The 21,549-nt window shown below is 49.0% G+C and overlaps 2 protein-coding genes across 3 annotated transcripts in view; both read left to right on the top strand.

Annotated features, from left to right (window-relative positions):
* The first annotated feature begins 104 nt into the window (after window positions 1-104).
* PROSER3 (proline and serine rich 3) lies at window positions 105-16,164 on the top strand. Of its 2 annotated transcripts, XM_044278666.1 has the most exons (13): window positions 107-230; window positions 1,494-1,625; window positions 5,410-5,518; window positions 6,777-7,039; window positions 7,848-7,984; window positions 9,832-9,890; window positions 9,961-10,049; window positions 10,223-10,347; window positions 12,453-12,637; window positions 12,730-13,212; window positions 13,444-13,591; window positions 15,376-15,457; window positions 16,010-16,164. In XM_044278666.1, the coding sequence occupies exons 2-13, from the start codon at window positions 1,615-1,617 to the stop codon at window positions 16,053-16,055; spliced, it is 1,737 nt and encodes a 578-aa protein (XP_044134601.1). In that variant the 5' UTR covers window positions 107-230; window positions 1,494-1,614; the 3' UTR covers window positions 16,056-16,164. The 2 variants fall into 2 exon arrangements, with proteins under 2 accessions (XP_044134602.1, XP_044134601.1); XM_044278667.1 differs by lacking the exon at window positions 1,494-1,625 and having other exon boundaries at window positions 105-230.
* Window positions 16,165-19,689: 3,525 nt separating this feature from the next.
* The window catches only part of ARHGAP33 (Rho GTPase activating protein 33), a 66,303-nt gene continuing 64,443 nt past the window's right edge, over window positions 19,690-21,549 (top strand). The window contains exon 1 of the mRNA XM_044282587.1: window positions 19,690-19,840. The gene's annotated coding sequence lies outside the window, so the exon portion shown is untranslated. The remainder of the gene's footprint in view (window positions 19,841-21,549) is intronic.

Below are 21,549 nucleotides of genomic sequence, written 5' to 3'. Positions count from 1 at the left end.
TACATCACCGCAATCCAACAAATCAGAGGCGTCCCCATAGAGAAACGCCTCTCGTACGTGCGTAACGACGCTGAGGAGACGCAGTTTTACTATTCAGGGCTGACGGGAAATGTAGTTCGAGCTGCCGTTGGAAGGGGACGTTGCATCCTAGAATCCTTTGCGCCAGGCTGACAGTTGCTAGGAGACGAGCGGCCGGAAACGGCGGGAGGTTCGAGTGCAGGAGAGGAGAGGTGAGCTAAGTGGCTGGTATAAATGTGTGAAGTGACGTCATGACCTGACTGTATACATGTAGCTCTATGTAGCGGTTGTAACTCTACCCCATGGCTTGTCTATTCACCTCCATTCCTCTCTGTAAGAATAGGAGTCTGTGTTAGAAGCCCCTATGACATCTGCATTCTTCTCCGTGCAATCAGATTGAAGATTGTACTTTGGCGCTGTGCTTGTTTTTCCGGTGAAAAATCGGACACAAAACCAAAGAAAATCCGCATTGTAAACACTGCAGGAGGGATTTTTGCTTAGAACGCTACATTGTGTCGTTACTCTGTTATTCCTCCTGGAAATGCATGAATAGACAGCTGGGTGTTAGCATTCCCCTTTTCGATGGGGCGCGTTCCTGTTCCGTTTTACAATCTAAGATCTAATTGGCCGGTGCGATAGTGTGCAGGGACAACCCCGACTGGTAACTTTCAGTGGGCTGTTTATTTGTAGATTTCCATGAGGAATAATAGAGGAACAATACAGAGTTCTAAAAAATAATATGCTCCTTATTTCATGAATAACCCGACACACTATTCTGCCACGTCCACGCCAAATGTGTCCCTACTAGAGATGAGCGAACTTCTGTTTTAAGTTCGGCGTCTAAAGTTCGGCTTCCGGTTAGCGGAGAATCCCGATCTGGAACCGGATATGGATTCCGACTTCCGTTGTGGTCCGTGGTAGCGGAATCAATAATGGCCGATTATTGATTCCGCTACCACGGACCACAACGGAAGTCGGAATCCATATCCGGTTCCAGATCGGGATTCTCCGCTAACCGGAAGCCGAACTTTAGACGCCGAACTTAAAACAGAAGTTCGCTCATCTCTAGTCCCTACCCATACAAGTCTAGGAATAACAGATCAGCACGGATATGGTGGCCCCCAGACCAGACCCCAGAGGAGGCGGCGAAAGGGATCAGGCGCCCGGGGGAGGCGGCGACGAAAGGGATCAGGCGCCCGGGGGAGGACTGTGGGACCTGTATCAGCTGCCATTTCCACCACTAACCAAGAGAACAGAGACCGTTCTGGCCTGATGAGCAGAATAGGTAAATGACCCCTCCCAATCTTATCAGCAGGAACTGTTCCGAGGAAATGCACCACAAGCAGCGCACCGGATCTTCTTAGGGGGGTTCTTCAGGACGTGTCCCAAATATTGGTCCTTGTGGAAGTTGTAATGGTTTCCCTATTGGTTTTCACCCAGCTTTCCCAGAATCACATATCATTTTTCCTTGACAGAGGAGGTGAGGCGTGCTGTGCTTTGTGTCACCGTGCGTGTGACCATTGTATTGTTTTCACGCCGCAGAGGAGGAGGAGGGATCCGGAGCGGAGGAGGAGAGCTGCAGAAATCTGTCCAGCCATGAAGAGCAGGTGTGTGAACTGTGGAGGGCCCCTTTATGTCATCTGCTCATGAAGCTCCACCTAATGGTCTCATCTAAGGCCCCTTTTACGTGGGCGAGAATTCCGCGCCAGTGCAATACGTGACGTGAACGCATTGCACCCGCACTGAATCCGGACCTATTCACTTCAATGGGGCTGTGCACATGAGCGGTGATTTTCATGCATCACTTGTTCTATACTCTGAATTTTTCACGCAACGCAAGCCCCTTAGAAGTGAATGGGGCTGCGTGAAAATCGCAAGCAAGTGCGGATGCGGTGCGATTTTGACGCATGGTTGCTAGGAGATGATGTACCGGTAAGTAAATTGATAAAAGTCTATTCACTGTATTATTTTCCTTTATAACATGGTTATTAGGGCAAATAATAGCATGCTTACTAAAATGTCCATTGAGGGGTTAAAAAATTAAAATAATTATCTCGCCTCATCCACTTGATCGCGCAAAAGGACTTCTTTCAGGACCTGCAAAAGGACCTTTGACGTAATCGCGCTCACCACATGGTTATCCTTCTATCTTCATTCAGCAGGACCTGCACTGACGTCACTAGTCTCACCCCGTGGAGAGCGCGATGATGTCATCAAAGGTCCTTTTGCAGGTCTGGGTACCACATTCAGTTTTTTCTCACTTGCGTGGAAAAAACTTAACATCGGAACGCAATCACAGTCAAAACTGACTGCAATTGCGTGCCTACTTGCGCTGTTTTCCCGCAATGCACACGCGACGCATCTGGAGCAAATTCGGGGACGTCCGTGTGAAAGAGGCTCAACAGATTTATGGCGTATCCACAGGTGCGGGTCCCTCTCCTGTCACGGGGCCCGTGTACTGCATTTTACATTCACTGCTATGGAAGTTCTGGAAACAGCTGCACATGCATCCTCAGCTGTTTTTGGCAATCCATAGAAGTGAATGGAGAGAACCGCGCCTGCACAGCACAGCTGCCCTGTTCCCAAAAAAGGAGCGGGACCTGCACCTGTTGGACATTTATGACTTATCTGTCCCAGATTCTGGGCTGTTACCTGCAGTAATACATGACTGGTACTACACATGAGGAGTCCAGACCTCCATTTTATATTTTGCTAATGCCTCCCGTTCCCCCGCTGTCCGCCCTCAAAGCTGTGTTGAAATACACAGTCCGGACTGCTGTGCTAATGCGATGGAGAGGACTCCTGCGTGCATGCGCAGGAGTCCTGACAATGTCTATCAGTGCAGCTTTATACCCTGACAACTGGGGAACGGGGAGCAGTAGGACATTTTTAAAAAAAAGGAGTGATCTGGACTCCTGACCTGCAGGACTACTCAGTTCACAATCTGGGTGACAGGTTCCCTTTAAATGAGTTCTCTGGGCTTTCTTGACCTGTGGAGAGAAGATATTCTGCCCATTACTCGCCCCTCAGTCGCACCACAAATCCCGCCACTGAGACCGGCTGTTGGCTCCTCCACTCAGGTCCCTACCGGATGGCTTCCTGTTCAGCTGAAGGACCTGCATCCAGGAGCGCAGATGAGATGGCAGCATCAGCAGTGCGACGGAGGGGTCAGTGCTGAGCAGACGGTCCTTCCCTCCACAGGACAGGTTTTCAAGAGAGCCCAGAAACCCCCCTTAAAGGAGTTTTCCCATCTCGGAAAATTGGGGGATATTGCTAGGATATGCCCCCATTGTCTGATAGGTGCGGGTGCCACCTCTGGGACCCGCACCGACATCGAGAACAGACCTCTGAAGATTGTGGAGGGCACATTGTGCATGCGCAGCCGCCCTCCATTCATTTCTATGGGGCCGGCTATTATAGAAATGAATCTGAGCGGTGGCCACGCAAGTGCGGCGCCCTCCAATTCAGTCTTATGGGGAGAGTGATTGGTGGTGGCCGGACCCCAGAAAACCTGGGGTCCTCCGGCCACCACCTTCCCCACTCCGTTTTCGGTGTAGGGTCGGGTTCCAGCGCCTATCAGACAATGTGGGCATATCCTAGCGATATGCCCCGTTGTCTGAGATGGGAATACCCCTTTAAGACGACACACAGCCAGGAAACGCCATCACTTTGTCAGTGCGGGGCCCAAGAGGCCGAACCTCCCACAGTTCACAAAGTGATGGCCCTGATCAAAAGTATGTGAGCGGCAGGAAAAACTGTGAGCTGTGGCCCCTCATTCTCAGTAGCCCCTTCATTTCCAGGCAATCCATGAGCCTGTGGATAGGTGATGAGTTTAAATTTTTAGGACAACCCCTTTAAACTTGCCTTTGCTGAGAAATGAGTACTGCCCCAGGGCCTTCCTGGTGGTCAGCTGACTGTCGGAGGACCTCTTCATCTTGTCGAGGTACCCTGATATGAATAGCGATTATCCAAACTGTACAATCCCTTGAAGAGCGCATCAACCAAAAGCCAAATTCCCCCCCCCCCCATCGCCAGTGTCTGCACTGGGAGAAGGATCCATGTTCTGTGCCATTACTGCAGTCTCCACTTCCAGGACGTCAGTAGCACGTAGCTGCAGCTAGGGGGCGCAAGGCATCATGCTTTGCTATTTGTGCTGCTGGGAGCAGCATTCAAAGGTGAGACCATCGGACGCTGCCGTCCAAGTAATAAGAGGCCGAGCGCGTGCGTTCGCCGCTTTCATCTCCTCTATTGTCTATAACTGGAAGCCGATCCTCGGCCTTAATAATAGATGATCCCCGAGCGGCTGCCACTGATACAGCATTTTCCACTCCAAGTCTGTTAATGACCCGGGGACGTCGCCCTTCGTGTCTCTACTGATGATATATATATATATATATATATATAGTTAGAATGTATGAATGGACTGGACGCCGACCAGCCATGTGACTAACGCCGATCCTCTCGCGGGTGGGATATATCAGGAGGCAAGCGAAGAGTCCGTTCTTGAAATTGATGTGTTGGAAGCGGGAAAAATGAGCAAGCGTGAGGGTCAGAGCGACAGGGACAGAATTGTGGTGTCTAGATGTCTAAGTCCAAGCACCTCCAAAAGGGCCGGTGTGCAGTGGTGGGAACTGGTGAAGGGTCATGGGTGCTCAAGGCTTATTCGAGGCGTTGGGAGTGAAGGCTAGCCCGTCTGGTCTGATCCCACAGAAGCGGATTTCTGACAACGTTCCTGCCGACTATGATAGAAAGGTGTCGGATCACACAGGACATCTCTGCTTGCTGCGTAGCTGCAGACCAGTCCCTGACTCCTGTCCACGGCCTACAGAACTGAGGGCAATGGAAGGAGGCGGACTGGTCTGACGAATCGCCTAAGAGTTCAGTGGCGTCCATGCCTTAAAGGGGTTGTCTCATCTGAGACATTGATGACATAGGATATGCCATCGATACCAGAGGTGGAACCCGCCCCTGTCTCCAGAACAGGCCCCTGAAAGTAAAGGATAGCGCACCGCACATGCACGGCCACCCTCCATTCATTTCTATGGGAGTGCCAAAAATAGCCAAGCGCTTAGCTACTTTTGGAACTCCCATAGAAAACGAATGAGAATTAACGAGAACGCAACGCACCGCTCCATTCGCTTTTAAGTGACTAGCGGACATAGCGGAGCCAGTGCTTGTTTATTTTCGACAGTCCCATAGAAATGAATGGACCGCGGCTGTGCGTCCTCTCACTTCAGCGGTCCCCTTCGGGAGATAGATGTGGGACCCGCACCCATCTGACCCTGCCAGAAATGTCTAAGATGAGGGGCACCTCCCCAATATTATGCTGGTGTATACTCTGTACATTATACACAGCGCTGAGGTGACCCGAGGGGTGTCTTTTTTTTGCAGCGTCGCTGTGTTTTCCGACCAGGGAGATCCCTTCCCAACCCAGGCAAGAACTCGGACTCATTACCACCCGTCAACGCCCCATATGCTTACCGAGGCGCAGAAGCAAACTGTAAGTGCAGAGAACAACCAGTTACCTGATAGCGCCCAGAAAATTCCTTTTAAGGTCCACAAACCGCGGATCCAGCAAATATGGAGGCGCTCCGTCCGCGTTTTTCAGACAAAGTATAGTAAATGTTCTAACCTTTGCAGAACGGACATATAGAGGCTGCGGAGAGCCCACAAGAGAAGTCCTGAGAACATATCCTATACTTGTCCGCAAAATGAGGACCTATTGAATTAAAAAAAATCCGGATGGCTCACGGACTGCTTCCGTATATATATTGCGGATCCGCGGTCTGCGGACAGAAAATTGCTTACGGTCATGTGCACGAGCTCTAAATAGGTTGTCTAGCGGTCTTACATTTTTATATATGGTTCCAGTGGGTTAAATATAAAAAAAGCTCCCGCTGCTGCCGTTGCCCACTCATGTCCAGCTACTGGCCGCAGGGTCCACGCGTCTCACTCCGTGATTGGCTGACCAGGCCTTTCCGATGTGGAGAGCAGCGTGTACTGGTAAGCTTCTGAATGGTGGTGGATCTTTTTTGTTTTTAACCCACTGTGAGCCATATATAGGTATTAAAAAACTAACATTTGTACCGCCGGGCAACCACTTCAGTTTCTCGTCAGTAATTGAAGCACTTTGCCGTACACTTTAGGCTCCTTTCACACTAGCGTTCGTCGGTCCGCTCGTGAGCTCCGTTTGAAGGAGCTCACGAGCGGACCCGAACGCCTCCGTCCAGCCCTGATGCAGTCTGAATGGAGCGGATCCGCTCAGACTGCATCAGTCTGGCGGCGTTCAGCCTCCGCTCCGCTCGCCTCCGCACGGACAGGCGGACACCTGAACGCTGCTTGCAGCGTTCGGGTGTCCGCCTGGCCGTGCGGAGGCGTGCGGATCCGTCCAGACTTACAATGTAAGTCAATGGGAACGGATCTGCTTGAAGATGTCACCCTGTGGCTCAATCTTCAAGCGGATCCGTCCCCCATTGACTTTACATTGAAAGTCTGAACGGATCCGCTCAGGCTGCTTTCACACTTAGAATTTTTTCTAAGTTATTAATGCAGACGGATCCGTACTGAACGGAGCCTCCGTCTGCATTAATATGATCGGATCCGTTCAGAACGGATCCGATCGAACGCTAGTGTGAAAGTAGCCTTAGTTTTGGCTCTGTTCACACTGGCGTCATGGCTTCCTGACAAATAGTATAGCGCGGCACAGAAATAACTGCTCCATGTGAACTGGCCTCATGCTGCCCCTGTCTTTGGTCCAGGTTCTCAGCCCTGATCGGCTCCGGTCTCTTCCTCACCATCTCTCTGATGGACTCTTCCCCCCGGATCTCCGCTTCCTGATGGGATCTCAGAGATTGGTACCCGGCCTTCCCGAGTCTGACTCTTCTGAGCCTTTTGATGAATCGTGGCCATCCACCGAGGGCAGCAGTAAGACTCCAGAGCGGGATGAGCAGCCAACTGCTTTCACCGATGGAAATAATGATGAGCAGAGAGACCCGGGGCCTGAGGATTCAGTCCTAGCAAGGTGATTGGTAACAGATTATAACTAGACCTGAAATGATGTGTTGTATTATACTTCAGAGCGGCATTTACTGTTCTGCTGGGCTTAACGGGTAATAGTCAGCAAGCCTGTCATCATACACCCATCTAACATCTTAGCTGAGGCAGTTAGTGTTTTCCTTTTATAATGTGACTGTACAGTGGTGTAACCATGACCCTTCCCAGAACGCAAATCACCAGAGCATGTTTTATGCAGACAATGAACCAGCAGGGAATGCTGGAAGATTTCAGCTCTAAAATCTGTAGAATAGTGAGTGCAGCTCTGGAGTATAATACAGGATGTAACTCAGGATCAGTACAGGATAAGTAATGTAATGTATGTATACAGTGACTCCACCAGCAGAATAGTGAGTGCAGCTCTGGAGTATAATACAGGATAAGTAATGTAATGTATGTACACAGTGACTCCACCAGCAGAATAGTGAGTGCAGCTCTGGAGTATAATACAGGATGTAACTCAGGATCAGTACAGGATAAGTAATGTAATGTATGAACGCAGTGACTGCACCAGCAGAATAGTGAGTGCAGCTCTGGAGTATAATACAGGGTGTAACTCAGGATAAGTAATGTAATCTATGTACACAGTGACTGCACCAGCAGAATAGTGAGTGCAGCTCTGGAGTATAATGCAGGAGGTAACTCGGCATCCATACAGGATAAGTAATGTAATGTATGAACACAGTGACTCCACCAGCAGAACAGTGAGTGCAGCTCTAGAGTTATTTTAATGTAATCCTCCCTCTTATCTCATATTTAACCACATTGGATGACAGGTACATTGCAAGATTTCGCAGTGGGCGGCCCACCAGTCGCCGAGAGCGTTCTCCTCCACATTCTGGACTGAAAGACTTTTGGTGGTTGCAGGAGTCCCCTGAGAGCCCAGAAGTGCAGAGGTTTCGACCACCCTCAGGTGAGTGTAGGGAGTGAGGAGGCTTGTTGCTGGAAGTGATGAGTTAATCTCTGGCTATAGGGGGCGGCCATACACAGACAGGCATCTAGTAGTGGCTCCTGTAATAAGGCAACTTGCAGTGCGCCTCTCTGTCAATTACTGCATATAGAGATGAGGGAATTTTATATTTTGAAAGCCGTTCACGATTCGTTTGTTGGTAAAAGCCGAATTGCGTTAGGGATTCTGTTACCACGGACCATAACGCAATTCTATGATGGAATGCCTTTAAAGGCATAACGTTATTCATTCCGTCATAATAGAAGTCTATGGGCTGGGGAGTCCTTTCCTGAATAACAGAAATGGGACGGATCCATTTTGCAGCCCATGGACTTCTATTGTGATGGAATGAATAACGTTATGCCTCTAAAGGCATTCCATCATAGAATTGCGTTATGGTCCGTGGTAACAGAATCCATAACGCAATTCTGCTTTTACCACCAAACGAAGCGTGAGCTCCTCTCTAACTGCATATCTTTCAAGGGAAAAGACCTGATGATATATATATATATATATATATATATATATATATATATATATATATATATATATATATATATATATATATATATATAGAGAGAGAGATAAGCACACCGCAGCACATCCGTCAGGTGAGAAAATGGGATCCTTTATTCACCCAGGTAGCGACGTTTCGGTCCGCTTACTGGGACCATTTTCCGCTTGAAAATGGTCCCAGTAAGCGGACCGAAACGTCGCTACCTGGGTGAATAAAGGATCCCATTTTCTCACCTGACGGATGTGCTGCGGTGTGCTTATTTCTCTGTTTATTGACACTTTTGGATTTGGTGTCGACACCGGCACCCAGAACCTTTTACTAGGTGTGCTGCCCTGAACTCTCATCACTATTATATATATATATATATATATATATATATATATATATATATATATATATATATATATATATATATATATATATATATATATTCTATAATCCTAGGCTAAAGGGGTTTTGGGAAGTAAAGGTTTGAATGGGTCGGCACATCGCTGGGATTTACCATCGCTGCAAGTGATGGGGGTCTGAGCTCTGGGACACCCACCGGTCCTGAGAATAAAGGGGTCACGGGCCTACAACCCCTTTACTTTTGTTTAAGGTTTGTTTTTGGTTCTTAAGGGGTTAAGTTTCCCAGAAAGGGGTTGTCCCAAGATTTAAAACCTATTCCCTATCCACAGGATAGGTGATAAGTGTCATTGGACCCCACCGATCATAAGAAAAAGGTCCTGTGGGTGCCTGCTTGTATGAATGGCTCCACCGCTTCTCCCGTTCTTTGGGTCCCACAGGATAAGTGTAAATCTCGGGACATCTATCGATTTCTAGGCTACTTTCACACTGGCGTTTTGGTTTCTGTTTGTAAGATCCGTTCAGGGCTCTCACAAGCGGTTCAAAACGGATCAGTTTTGGCCCTAATGCATTCTGAATGGAAAATAATCTGCTCAGAATGCATCAGTTTGCCTCCGTTCAGTCTCCATTCCGCTCTGGAGGCTGACACCATAACGCTGCCTGCAGGTGTCCGTCTGACGAAACTGAGCCAAACGGATCCGTCCTGGCACACAATGTAAGTCGATGGGGACGGATCCGTTTTCACTGACACAATATGACACAATAGTAAATGGATCCGTCCCCCATTGACTTTGGTGTTCAAGACAGATCCGTCTCGGCTATGTTAAAGATAATACAAACGGATCAGTTCTGTATGGATGCATGCGGTTGTATTATCTGTGCAGATCCATGACAGATCCGCACCAAACGGGAGTGTGAAAGTAGCTAAGCCGTTTGACTTCTGTTGCAGGGACCCCCGCTCCTCTGGAATCTTCTCCTCACAATCTGGAGAGGACACCTACTCTCGAGGTTAGTGACTTATGTCTTGCCATGCCACATGTGACGTGTGACGTCTCTGATGTTCCTGTTTGTCTCTCAGGAAAGTTCTCTGAATGACTCCCGGCTGTGTCCGGAGGATGTGGACGTTGCGGGCCTCCAGCTTCGAGCAGGGAAGCTTATACTGCAGAGGTGAGCAGTGGCATACATCGTGTAACTTCTGTAATGGTGCACAGCGATGGCGTGTGATGACCTCCCGTACTGTAGCTTGTCTGGTCTGCAGTGTGGTAAATCTTGTGAATTTTAAGATTCCTGGAACCATCCAGGGTAAGTGTTAAGTGGCCTCACTTTGTGTCTTATGGCAGTGAATCATCTCTGAGCAGCGTGGGCCAAGTGAGCTCTGAAGGTCTGGGGTCTTCGCCAGTGTCTAATGTCTCCAGTTCAGAGAGTGACAGGAGCAGTAAGACAAGACCACCCCCTCTGGACACAGGTATGGAAGGTCTGGTTCATACATGCCAGTCTTTTTCAGCTTAAAGGGGTTGTCTCACCTCAAACATTGGGGGCATATCGATGGGATATGAGCCGCCCCATGTCAGATAGGTGCGAGTCCCACCTCTGGACCAACACCTAGAATAGAGCACCCAAAGAGAAGGATTGGGCACTGTGCATGCGTGGCTACCCTGCATTCATTTCTACGGGAGTGCTGAAAATGGCCGGGTGCCCCGCTTGGCTGTTTTTGGAAGTCCCATAGAAATGAATGGGGAGCGCACCGTGCAAGTGCAACCAGCACTCCATACACTTCTATAACGGAGCCAGCTCGGCTATTTTTGGTAGACATGAGCGGATTGAAGCTGACGAAGTGGAATTCGATCCGAATTTCAGGAATTATTCGATTCGCACAGAATCCGAATTTCCTCACGCTTCTTGGTAATCAATCAAATTTTTTCCTAAAATTGCTGCTGCACGTGTGAGGACATGGAGCAAGGAACTCTGGGACGGCGGGATCACCCACAATGCCATGCATGCAGCCAATCAGCCGCCAGCCAGCCCTGTGATGTCACAGCCCTATAAATAGCTTCAGCCATCTTGGATTCAACCACTTTCCAGTGTACTTAGTGCAGGGAGAGACGTCAGCAGGCGCTAGGGACAGTGTTAGGAAAAACTTGAAAACTTTTATTTTGCTGTATAGAAGTTCAGGGAAAGGATAGGGAGGAATCATTCCACAGTATTGAAGCAGAATGTTCTAAAGCCGTATTTTGTTGTGTGTTAGTGGGGGTGGGGGGCTTATTAGCCATTGTGTGTTGAAGTGAGAAAATCACTTCCCTTTTTGGCGTAAAAAAATATTTGCTGTTCAGCGGTGAAGTTCCATTGTACTACAGCCATTTACATTGTCATTCAGTGGTGAAATTTGTTTGTGAAACACCCTTTTTTGGGAAAATTGGTCGGTGAATGTAGACTTTATTCTGTAGGGACTGAGTAATTGCGTCGATTAGAGATGAGCTCACGCTTCGTTGGTGGTAAAAGCAGCTCTATCAGCAGCAACTTGAGGCTAGAGTCGCTGATGAGCAGCTTTCTTCACCCGCCTAGTGAAGAGACTACTCACCCGCGGCAGGTAGACCTGGAGCAGAACTTGACCCAGCAGGTGGTGACATACTTGGACAGCACCCTGCCAACCCACATTGAAGATCCGCTGAAATACTGGGCAGCCAATAGTGTGGCATCAGAGCGGGTGTTTAGTGCGGCGGGGGCCATAGTTACCCCAAGAAGAACTCACCTGTCTACCCAAAATGTGGAGAGACTGACCTTTGTCAAGATGAATCAGGCGAGGATCAGCCAGGATTTCCACCCACCAATGCCTGATGCATCAGACTAGATCATCCATGGTGCCACACCAACACTTTGACAAAAGAGACCGGTGTCTTCTGGCTACCTGCCTCAGCTACTACTCTGATGCTGCCACCCACCTGATGCCACACATCTGATGCCATGCTATGAATCTATGTGGAATCAGTGAATTGGTGTAAAAGGAGTGCCCTCTTTCACACTGTAGTAGGATCTTTGGCTTCTGCAAAGCTCTTTATACCTGGCGCTAACATTGACCTGTAAGGCCGAGTTTACACTTGGCCCCGTAACTGCCCAAATAAGTAAACTGCAGGGATTCTAAGAGCGACGCCTGTCATCTGCGTGTCATACGGACTCACAGTATTATGTCACTACCACAGCAGACTCCCTATGTGTGTTACTGCAAGGCACAGTGTTCTACACCACTATAAAGGCACTCTGCAGCCTGGAAATAGACGTTTTTTAATGCGATTCGCCCCGAATAAATTTTCTGAAAAAATTCGGTAAATCGTCCGAATCTAATTTTTAAGAAATGTGCTAATTTTTGGCACTCCAATAGAAATAATTAAAAGGCGGCCATACATGTGCGGCTTCCTTATGTTCACTTTGCGGTTTCCAGTCTAGAGATAGGTGCGAGTCCCATTTCTGAAACCCGTACCTATCTGACATTGGGGGCATATCTTAACGATATGCCCCCAATGTTTGAGGTGAGGCAGCCCCTTTTAAAGAATTTAACCTTGTGTGTTTTTCTAGCCCCTGTTGTGCCCCTTCTACGACCTAACCTCCCCTACATCAGAGCACACCCTACAGCGACCCCTGAGGATGACATTTTGTATCAGTGGCGATTGCGTAGGAAGATGGAGCAGGCACGAGAAGGGACACTACACGCCACCACCCGCAAACGCAGCTCTTCTCCGCCAGTACGAATCCCGAAAACGGTATGTGTACACAAGGCAAGAAGTCTACATGGCGATGTAGTGTCCTCCCCCCTCCTCTGTGTCTCCATTCATGTTGTCACGTCTCTTTACAGGTTGTTCACATGGAGGACTCTACTGATCCAGTTTACCAAGTATCGCCACAAGGGGCAGTACAGAGCCCTTGCGTTTCATCGCAGTCGCATATTCCCGACTCCTACCTCAGCCATGTTCCTTTAGCCAGTCCAAGTGTGACCCCAACATGCAGTGTCCCTCCACATCTGCACCTTCTGTGTGACATCCTACCCTGTGTTCACAGCCAGAACGCACCAAGTGTATCCCAGGTAAAGCAGGAGAAGGCGGCTGTTAGCCCAGCTGCCAGGCACGGTGAAGATGGCCCGTTGCCTATAGGTCATCGAGCGCAGCAGGGTAAAGACTCTCCTGAACGGCAGACAAAGGCTGAGCAGATGGAAGCAAAAAAGCTGAAATCTAAAGGAGACAGAAGCAGAAGAAAAAGAGACAAGAAAGAACCAAGTCAGCAAACGAGAGCCGTGGTGGGTGCTGTACCCGAATCGTCAGTTCACCAAGCAATGGAGCAGGTAAACTGTGCACAAAAACGGACCCTCCTATTTAAGTGCATTTTTATTTCCATTTTGTGGCCACTAAGGGGTGTCCTTCCATTGCATTTGGTGCCACCACTGGAGACATGACGCATCACACAGTTCTCGCTTGGGTAATGCAGGGATGTGCAGGCCCAAGAGTTGTACCAGATCTTCATTTCTGCTTCCTGTTTCACTAAATTCTCCTCTTGGTTCCTCATTACTTGACAGGTGATCTCAGAACGACTTTTCTCCCCGTTGCCATCTCCAAAAGCTAAATCTCAGAAAACGGGGCAAAGACCCTCAACCCCTTCGCCAGAGGATGATGCCGATCTGCAGCCGGTAGAGATTGCTGCTCATCTTCTAGAGGAAGCAGAAGGTACTCGGTTGTTCCTCTGGCGTCAAAAAGAGAAAGCAAAGTCCCTTCCAAAAGATCCGTATGAGAATAGCTATGAACGCCTTAGTCCCTTAAAGGGGTTTTCCTAGGAATAACACACATCCCCTATCCCCCACCGAGCATAAGAACCGGTGGTCCTGTGCTCCTTTGTTTCAGTGGAATGGTGAGCGCATGTCCATTGCCGCTTGAGTCAATTTTATGGGACTACAGGAGATAAACAAGCTGTACTGTATCTTCGGCAGTCCCATAGAGTTTAAGCCCGTTTTTGTGTATTTTCGTGCAGTTTTGCACGAAAAACCATGTGTTACTTAAAGATTTTGCCCTAAATCTCACTCTGCATTGCAAAGGGAGAGATCGGCACAAACAATTGATATGCTGCCGACTGGCTATAATAATATATATAATAATCTGATGCTCTCGGCATTCATTAATGCTAGGAGCATCAGGTATTTATGCAGCCACAGGTGCCCTCCTGAATTCAATTGTATCATCGTCCTCAGTATGGCGATAGGGCAGTATTTTAAGCTGCACTGTGGTATTTGGTTCTGCAGGGGCGTTATTTTGTGCTGCACTTCTGTATTGTTGACCCCGCCCACTTATGTTGTCCCCGCCTACTTGTGGCTTGGCTTGTGTTTGCCCCACTTTCTGTTAGTTTGGACTCTCCTACAACATGGGGCCACCTTTTTTATTTTTTTCCAGGGCCACTTTTAGTTCCCACTATGCCCCTGGCGGCAGATATCAAAATCTGTACCGCAGGCCATTTCTCAGGTGTAAAATTTGTGCACTGTGTATGTGAGATTTGAAAAATGTCATCTGCTTAGCCGGTACGATATTACACTGTGGATTTTTAGCACAAAAATCCACAGTGTATTACACCTAATACAGTACCAGCTATGTAGTTGGGATTTTCAAAATGAGTGAGATCTGGGGCAAAACCGCAAGTAACAGCATAAAAATATGCGTAAAGTAAAGGAGCAGCAGTGAGCATGTGCGACCACCACCATTCAAATAGTGGAACATTGGACTGTATACACACAGACATACATACACATATATATATATATATATATATACACACACCTTTCATGTGTCACACTTATTATCCTATGAATTTTTCAGGTTATTAGAATCGTGCAGATTCCTAATAATTGTGTTTTCTGTTTTTATTTAATGTGTGCAGAAAAAATGTTTTTAATATTAATCATTTTTAAAAAAAGTGCAGACTTTAGCAGAGGGCGGCAGAAAGGTGGTGAGAAAATCCCTTTAAGGCCGAGTTCACACGAACGTGTGTGGCTCGTGCTGCGGGCCTCAATGCACGATCGCCGGCCGTAGGTCAGCCGCATTGGATCGCGACCCATTCACTTTAATGGGTCCGCGATCCGCCCGTTCTGCTAAAAGATAGGACATGTTCTATCTTTTTGCGGAACAGAGGTACGGGACGTAACCCCACGGAAGCACTCCGTAGTGCTTCCGAGGGGTCCCGTCCCGTGCGGCCGTTCCGCGATTCCGAATTTGCGGACCCATTGAAGTGAATGGGTCCGCATCCGGGATGCGGAATGCACACGGAACTGTGGCCGTGTTTTGTGGTCTGCGGGCCGCAATACGGCCACAGATCACACACGTTCGTGTGAACTAAGCCTAAATGGCCTCCAATCCCAGCCGTTAAAGCAGTAATTATGGGCACCCATGCAGGGCTATAAACACATATTGGTAGTTGTTAAGGGGTTAAAAAGTTTAAACACCCCCCCTCCTCTCTTACATTCCAGACTCGGACGGCACAGATTTCACCGATGACCCTCTGCTTCAGGTGTTGCGTGACCAACGAGAGTTCTTACGATCAAGACTCCGGTAATGCCATGTTCATTCTTGTACTGCCGTATTAAAGCTGGGCTGTTAGATCACTTATCTGTCAGCAGAATTATGAACGCAGCTCTGGGTGCGACTAGAGTATAAGTATAACTTCACATCAATACAAAATACATAAAGTAAGGTGCCCACAATAGTATAGCAGGTGAAATGCGGGGCGCTGCAGTCACCAGCTGCTTGTTCTGTGCGGGGCGCTGCAGTCACCAGCTGCTTGTTCTGTGTGGGGCGCTGCAGTCACCAGCTGCTTGTTCTGTGCGGGGCGCTGCAGTCACCAGCTGCTTGTTCTGTGCGGGGCGCTGCAGTCACCAGCTGCTTGTTCTGTGCGGGGCGCTGCAGTCACCAGCTGCTTGTTCTGTGCGGGGCGCTGCAGTCACCAGCTGCTTGTTCTGTGCGGGGCGCTGCAGTCACCAGCTGCTTGTTCTGTGCGGGGCGCTGCAGTCACCAGCTGCTTGTTCTGTGCGGGGCGCTGCCTGCTTGTTCTGTGCTTGTCTCTTGTTGCAGTCTAACACTCTGTATCACATCTTGTCTCCCCAGGGCGGTGGATTCTAGACTGGCTGAACTGGAGAAGCGAGAACCGTAGTCCTGTCTCTCCGAGCTCACATGTTTGACCATAAAGTAATATTTATTATTGTACATAACACTTATATTTTTGATGATTTCTTATTTTCCTAATAAAATGGTGAGACACATCTCGCATGGATTCTTCATTACCTGACTATAAATGAGAGGTGACCCCCCCCCCGCCTGATGTATGCACTTTTATTAATGCACCTTGTTGGGTGGGAAAACCCCTCTGAGCCAAACGCAGCAGCAGCACAAATCTCTCTTGAATGTTGCCATTCACTGATGGCAAGCAGAGATTGTGGAATTGAAACACTTGCACGATTTGCTGCCCCATTGAAGGGAATGGCTCCACATCCGACCCGCAAAAAATGCGGCCTGAGCCTAAATCATGGTCATGTGCATGAGGCCTTAGGGGGGAAGTTAATTGTAGAACTTTCCCTCTCGCTGCGGCCCCCAGGGGTCCAGTTTGCTTTCACAGCAGCAAGCCACCCATTCATTCATAGAAATTAAAGGGGCATTCCAGGAATTGCATATGGATGCCTTACCCTCTGAAGATCAGTGGGGGGGGGGGGGGGGGGGGGGTCAGACTCTCGACACCCCCACCCATCAACTGTTTGAAGGGGCCACGGCACTCAGACGATTTTTCTGACCTCTTCATAGAATACCAAGCACAGCGCCTTTTGGTGTATAGTGGCTGTGCTTGGTATTGCAGCTCAGTCGCATTGCCTTGAATGGGGCTGAGCTGTACAAAGGCCACGTCACCGATGGATGTGACATCACTGGCCAAGTAAACAGCTGATCAGCAGAGATGCCAGAAGTTGGATTCCCATTTACCAGATTTTGATGCCCTAAATTTCCTACCGTATCAAACGCCATGTAGTCTGATCCTGCAGTCACACTCTCTCCTTCCTAACACATGTTTGGGATATGAGCAGGAAATAGGGGAGAAAGTGTCTGCAGAATCAGACTACACGGGATGTATTTGTTGTCTGTTGCCATGGAAACTGGGTAAGAACAGTAGAACATTTTTTTTTTTTTAGGGTCCATTCACACGTCCGTCGTGTATTGTGGATCCGCAATACACCCGGCCGGCACCCCCCATAGAACTGCCTATTGTCCGCAATTGCGGACAAGAAAAGGACATGTTCTATTTTTTGCGGAGGCGCGGCCCAGGAATTCGGGGCCGTGGCACGGAAATGCGGATGCGGACAGTACACTGTGTGCTGTCCGCATCTTTTCTGTCCCCATAGAGAATGAATGGGTCTGCACCCGTTCCGCAAATTTACGGAACGGATGCGGACCCATTTGCGGACGTGTGAATGGAGCCTAATGATGACTATTTGCAGTTGATGCATCAGAACAATAAAGGTGGACAAAGCCTAAATATGTAATGGTGCACTTTGTACCCCTCCTGCTATCCCGCAGCACCCCTTTAAGACTTTTTTATTTTTTGTGGTGAAATTATGAAACTCTACTTCCTTCCTCATTTGTCACTTTTCCTCCTGTTTCAGCGTGCTAGTCCGTGACTGACGGCACAGCCATACAGGACGTATCGTAGAGAGCCTGGACCACCCGTCAAAACCTGCCGGTCTCCAAACACACCCAAAGCCTCTTGTTTGTGAGGCTGATATTACATGCGTGGATCATGGGGGTGATTGTGGGGAGGGAACCGTTCCTTCCCGGCAATCGCCTGCTCGTCAGTGGAGGAGAGCGCTGCTATTATGTGCAGCGATCTCCTCCACAGTATGGGGAGGAGAGATCACTAATGATCATGATTAGACCGCACTATACAGAACGTTGACCACAGCACTCTCCCCTTCAGAGGCTTCCGTGGGTGCGCGTCGCCTGAATTGATCCCCCTCCACCAGCGAGACCGATGATACGATTATGTCGTATACAGTAGCAGACCGCACACCATAGAATTCAGATCATTGCTTTTTTTTATTCCATTCTTGTTTTTCAACGCCAGTGGTAGGACAGTGCAATATATTCATCAGTGCAACGTTTCGAGCTCTTTGGTGGGAGCCCTTTATCAGGCCGTGGGGACGCTCAGCCATGGTGCTTGTGCGCGCGGCTGAGGTGTGCTGTCTCCTACTATATACGACATGATTAGACCGCACGTTTTGCCTCTGGAAAACGCAGATTTTTTTAAACCTGTTGAAAGATAATCATAACAATTACCCGTTTGCTCGTTTGACAGGTAAGGCTACTTTCACACTCGTGTTTTTGGCAGATCCGTCATGGATCTGCAAAAACGTTCAGTTACAATAATACAACCGCATGCATCCGTCATGAACTGATCCGGTTGTATTATGTCTTCTATAGCCATGACGGATCCGTCTTGAACACCATTGAAAGTCAATGGTGGACGGATCCGTTTTCTATTGTGCCAGAGAAAACGGATCTGTTCCCATTGACTTACATTGTGTGCCAGGACGGATCCGTTTGGCTCCGCTTTGTCAGGCGGACAGCAAAACGCTGCAGGCGGCCCCCAGAGCGGAATGGAGACGGAATGGAGGCAAACTGATGCATCCTGAGCGGATCCTTTTCCATTCAGAATGCATTAGGGCAAAACTGATCCGTTTTGGACGCTTGTGAGAGCCCTGAACGGATCTCAGAAACGAAAAACCAAAACGCCAGTGTAAACTAAACGGTGGCAGTAGTACACAGGCAGATCATCGCTGAGGAGCGTTCCTATGACCATGCAGACATACGGACACGTTTTTTTAGGGTCCCGTTAAAGTGAATGGGAAAAAAAAAATATGTACGTTTGTGTGCATGAGCCCTTTTACCGCTGACCACAGGCACACTTCCTGATTTATTAGTAGATTGGCGCACTGCCTGTGATTTATTTAACTTTGGCTGCATTCACACTAACATTGTTTGTTTCTGTGTCTGTTCTGTTTTTTTTTTGCGGATTGGATGCTGACCCATTCATTTAAATGGGTCCACAAAAAACGCGGACAGTATGTCCGCATCAGTATGTCCGTTCCGTAGCCCCGCAAAAAAAAATAGAACATGCCCTATTCTTGTCCGTTTTAGGCATTGTTATAATGGATCCGCAAAAAAAAAAACGGATGTCATCCGTTTTTTTATTTTTTTTTGCGAAATGCAAAACACATACGGTCGTGTGCATGTAGCCTTTTGCTTTGGATTTATTATCCTGAGGCGTCATAGACCTCATGCCTAAGAGCCAGCGCTAGTTTTTAAAAGTGCAAAGTATCTTAGAATATAATGCCAGAAAGGCAGTGCGTACTGACTCTTGCCTAAACGGCGCAATAAGCAAGCAGGGAATATAACGACTGACACCCAGCCTCTAGGATCCTTGTAAAAGAGACGCCACCAGACTCCAGGACACCGAAGCGTCCTAGTTCATGAATAGAATGCCAGCAATTCAGTGAACAATGACACACGTGCAAGGGAGGGGCTGTAACTGACCATAACGATGTGGGTGAAGCAATGGGTAGTGGTCACCATGTATTTATGAGGATGACTCCGATGGGGGGGGTTGTGTTGGTTTAAACCAGAAGAATCCCCGTATTTCCCCTTGGCCCGGGGGTGCAGGGCCGATGACCTGTTATTGCAGGGGCCCAGGTAAACTCATAGCCCAGCTTATCCGCTGCCACCCCCAGCTCACGTGAGGCTGAACAGACACTGACAGGAAAGGGTTAACCAGCGGCTTCCCGTTTCAGCTGCTGGACGGGCTTCCTCTTGAGTTAAGTTCCACGTTTGCAGAAACATATAAAGACGCTTGCACTTTGCATACAAAGAGCAGAGAACTGACAGCTACCTGACCGACAGGTGAGTGCCGCCGTACCCCCACCTCGCCTGCCCCCAGGGACTCCTCCTGAGCCCCCCACCTATGGCGGCACACAGTCCACGCAGGGGTTCTCTGTATCCGCCCCCCAAATCCCCAGTCATCGCCGTACACAATGGAGTATCTCGCTTCCTCGGACCGGGAAGAGGCGGCTGCCAGACCCCCTTCCCCTCGGCTGCCACATATCATGGGAGGAAGCAATGCGATCGAAATCTGTGCGCCTCACTATTTTCAAGAACTCTGCTTGCTGTCAGTAAACGATGAAACTGAAAACTCATTCTGACCTCAAACTTCTAGAGAGAGTTTGCTACAATGTATCGGTCCAGACCCGGGGTCCCCTAGGGCTTTTTTTGTGAAGGTCCACGCACCCGCCGTCGGATGCAGGTCTGAGCGAAAAACACCAGTGGCGCGTGGTGCGCTGCGACAAATAGTTTTTCCAATGCCCATTGTGTTCCCGACACAGTAATGCTGCTTCCTTAGTGCTCCCTATGTAGTATGATGCTCCTAAGTGACCCCCTCACAGCGGAATGATCCCCACACACAGAATGAGGCCCCCCTTAAAGGGGTTGTCTCATCTGAGACATTGGTCGCATATGGCTAGGGCTAGGATATACCACCAATGTCAGATAGGCGCAGGTCTTAACACTGGGACCTGTATCTGTCCCCAGAACTGGACCCCCGAACTGAGGCGAGAGCATCAACGCATGTGCAGCCGCTCTCCGTTCGTTTCTATGGGACTGCTGGCACGGCTATCTCCAAGAGCCCCATATTGCACGCGATAAGCTCTCCATTTCTACGAGACTTCCGAAAATCAGCTATTTTCTAAACTCACCTAGAAATGAATGGAGAGCACGCTGCGCATGAGTGCTGCGCTCTCTTTCGCTTCGGAGGGCCCCGTTCTGGAGGTAGCAGCCGGTCCCAGAGTTCTGATATGCCACCAATGTCTCAGATGAGACAGCCCCTTTAAGTGCCCCCCCTGAACAGCGTGATGCCCCTTTATGTGCCCCCACACACTTTTATGTCCTACTACCCTCAACGCAGGTTTGAACGCTCGCCTAACCCACGTTCCCCCAGGTCTGCTCCAGTCTGTGGTTCATATCTCTTGTCTTTGCTGATACACTGTAACAAACCCTCCACTTTGAGCAGTATATCCGGCTGGGCTGACCGCAAAGACTGAACAAATTTTAACGCAACTGTGCAGCAATGTGTGTCCACCTTTAAGTCTCTGGATGGAAATATTAGTACTCCCATTCATTGGCAGCCAGCAGAGATCTTGAAAGTGGATTAGAAAGTCGCAGGATGCTGTGAAGCCGCAGGTCTCCCACGCAGTCAGGTGGTTGCGTGTGTCACAGTGTGTCGGCGCAGCGCTGCGTGTGGTTTTATGCGACGATACGTTGTTTCCTCTGCTTGCTGTGGTCTGGGGGGTTGGTGTCACTTTAGGTTTTGCACATTGCGACCTTTGCTCAGTTAAATAGCCATGGACGTGGGAGGGGGCAAATCCCTGAGCCTTTCCACCCAGCTTTCCTGGAGCTGCAGCCCTTTGGTCACCAGAAGCCTTTGAAGCAATCTGGAAATTCCCCAGGTCTCCAGAGAGCTTTGGAAATCCCTGAATTGCATCCATCTGTGGGGCCAGTCCGGGGCCCCATAACTAGAAGTGTACATCTGCCCCAATGGATGCCCCCCCCCCCCCCCC

The sequence above is a fragment of the Bufo gargarizans genome, chromosome 2 (genome assembly GCF_014858855.1).
Source record: "Bufo gargarizans isolate SCDJY-AF-19 chromosome 2, ASM1485885v1, whole genome shotgun sequence".
In the NCBI taxonomy this organism is placed as follows: Eukaryota; Metazoa; Chordata; class Amphibia; order Anura; family Bufonidae; genus Bufo; species Bufo gargarizans.
Note: the sequence above shows the minus strand (reverse complement) of the source record. Positions and strands in the feature narration are given on the sequence as shown.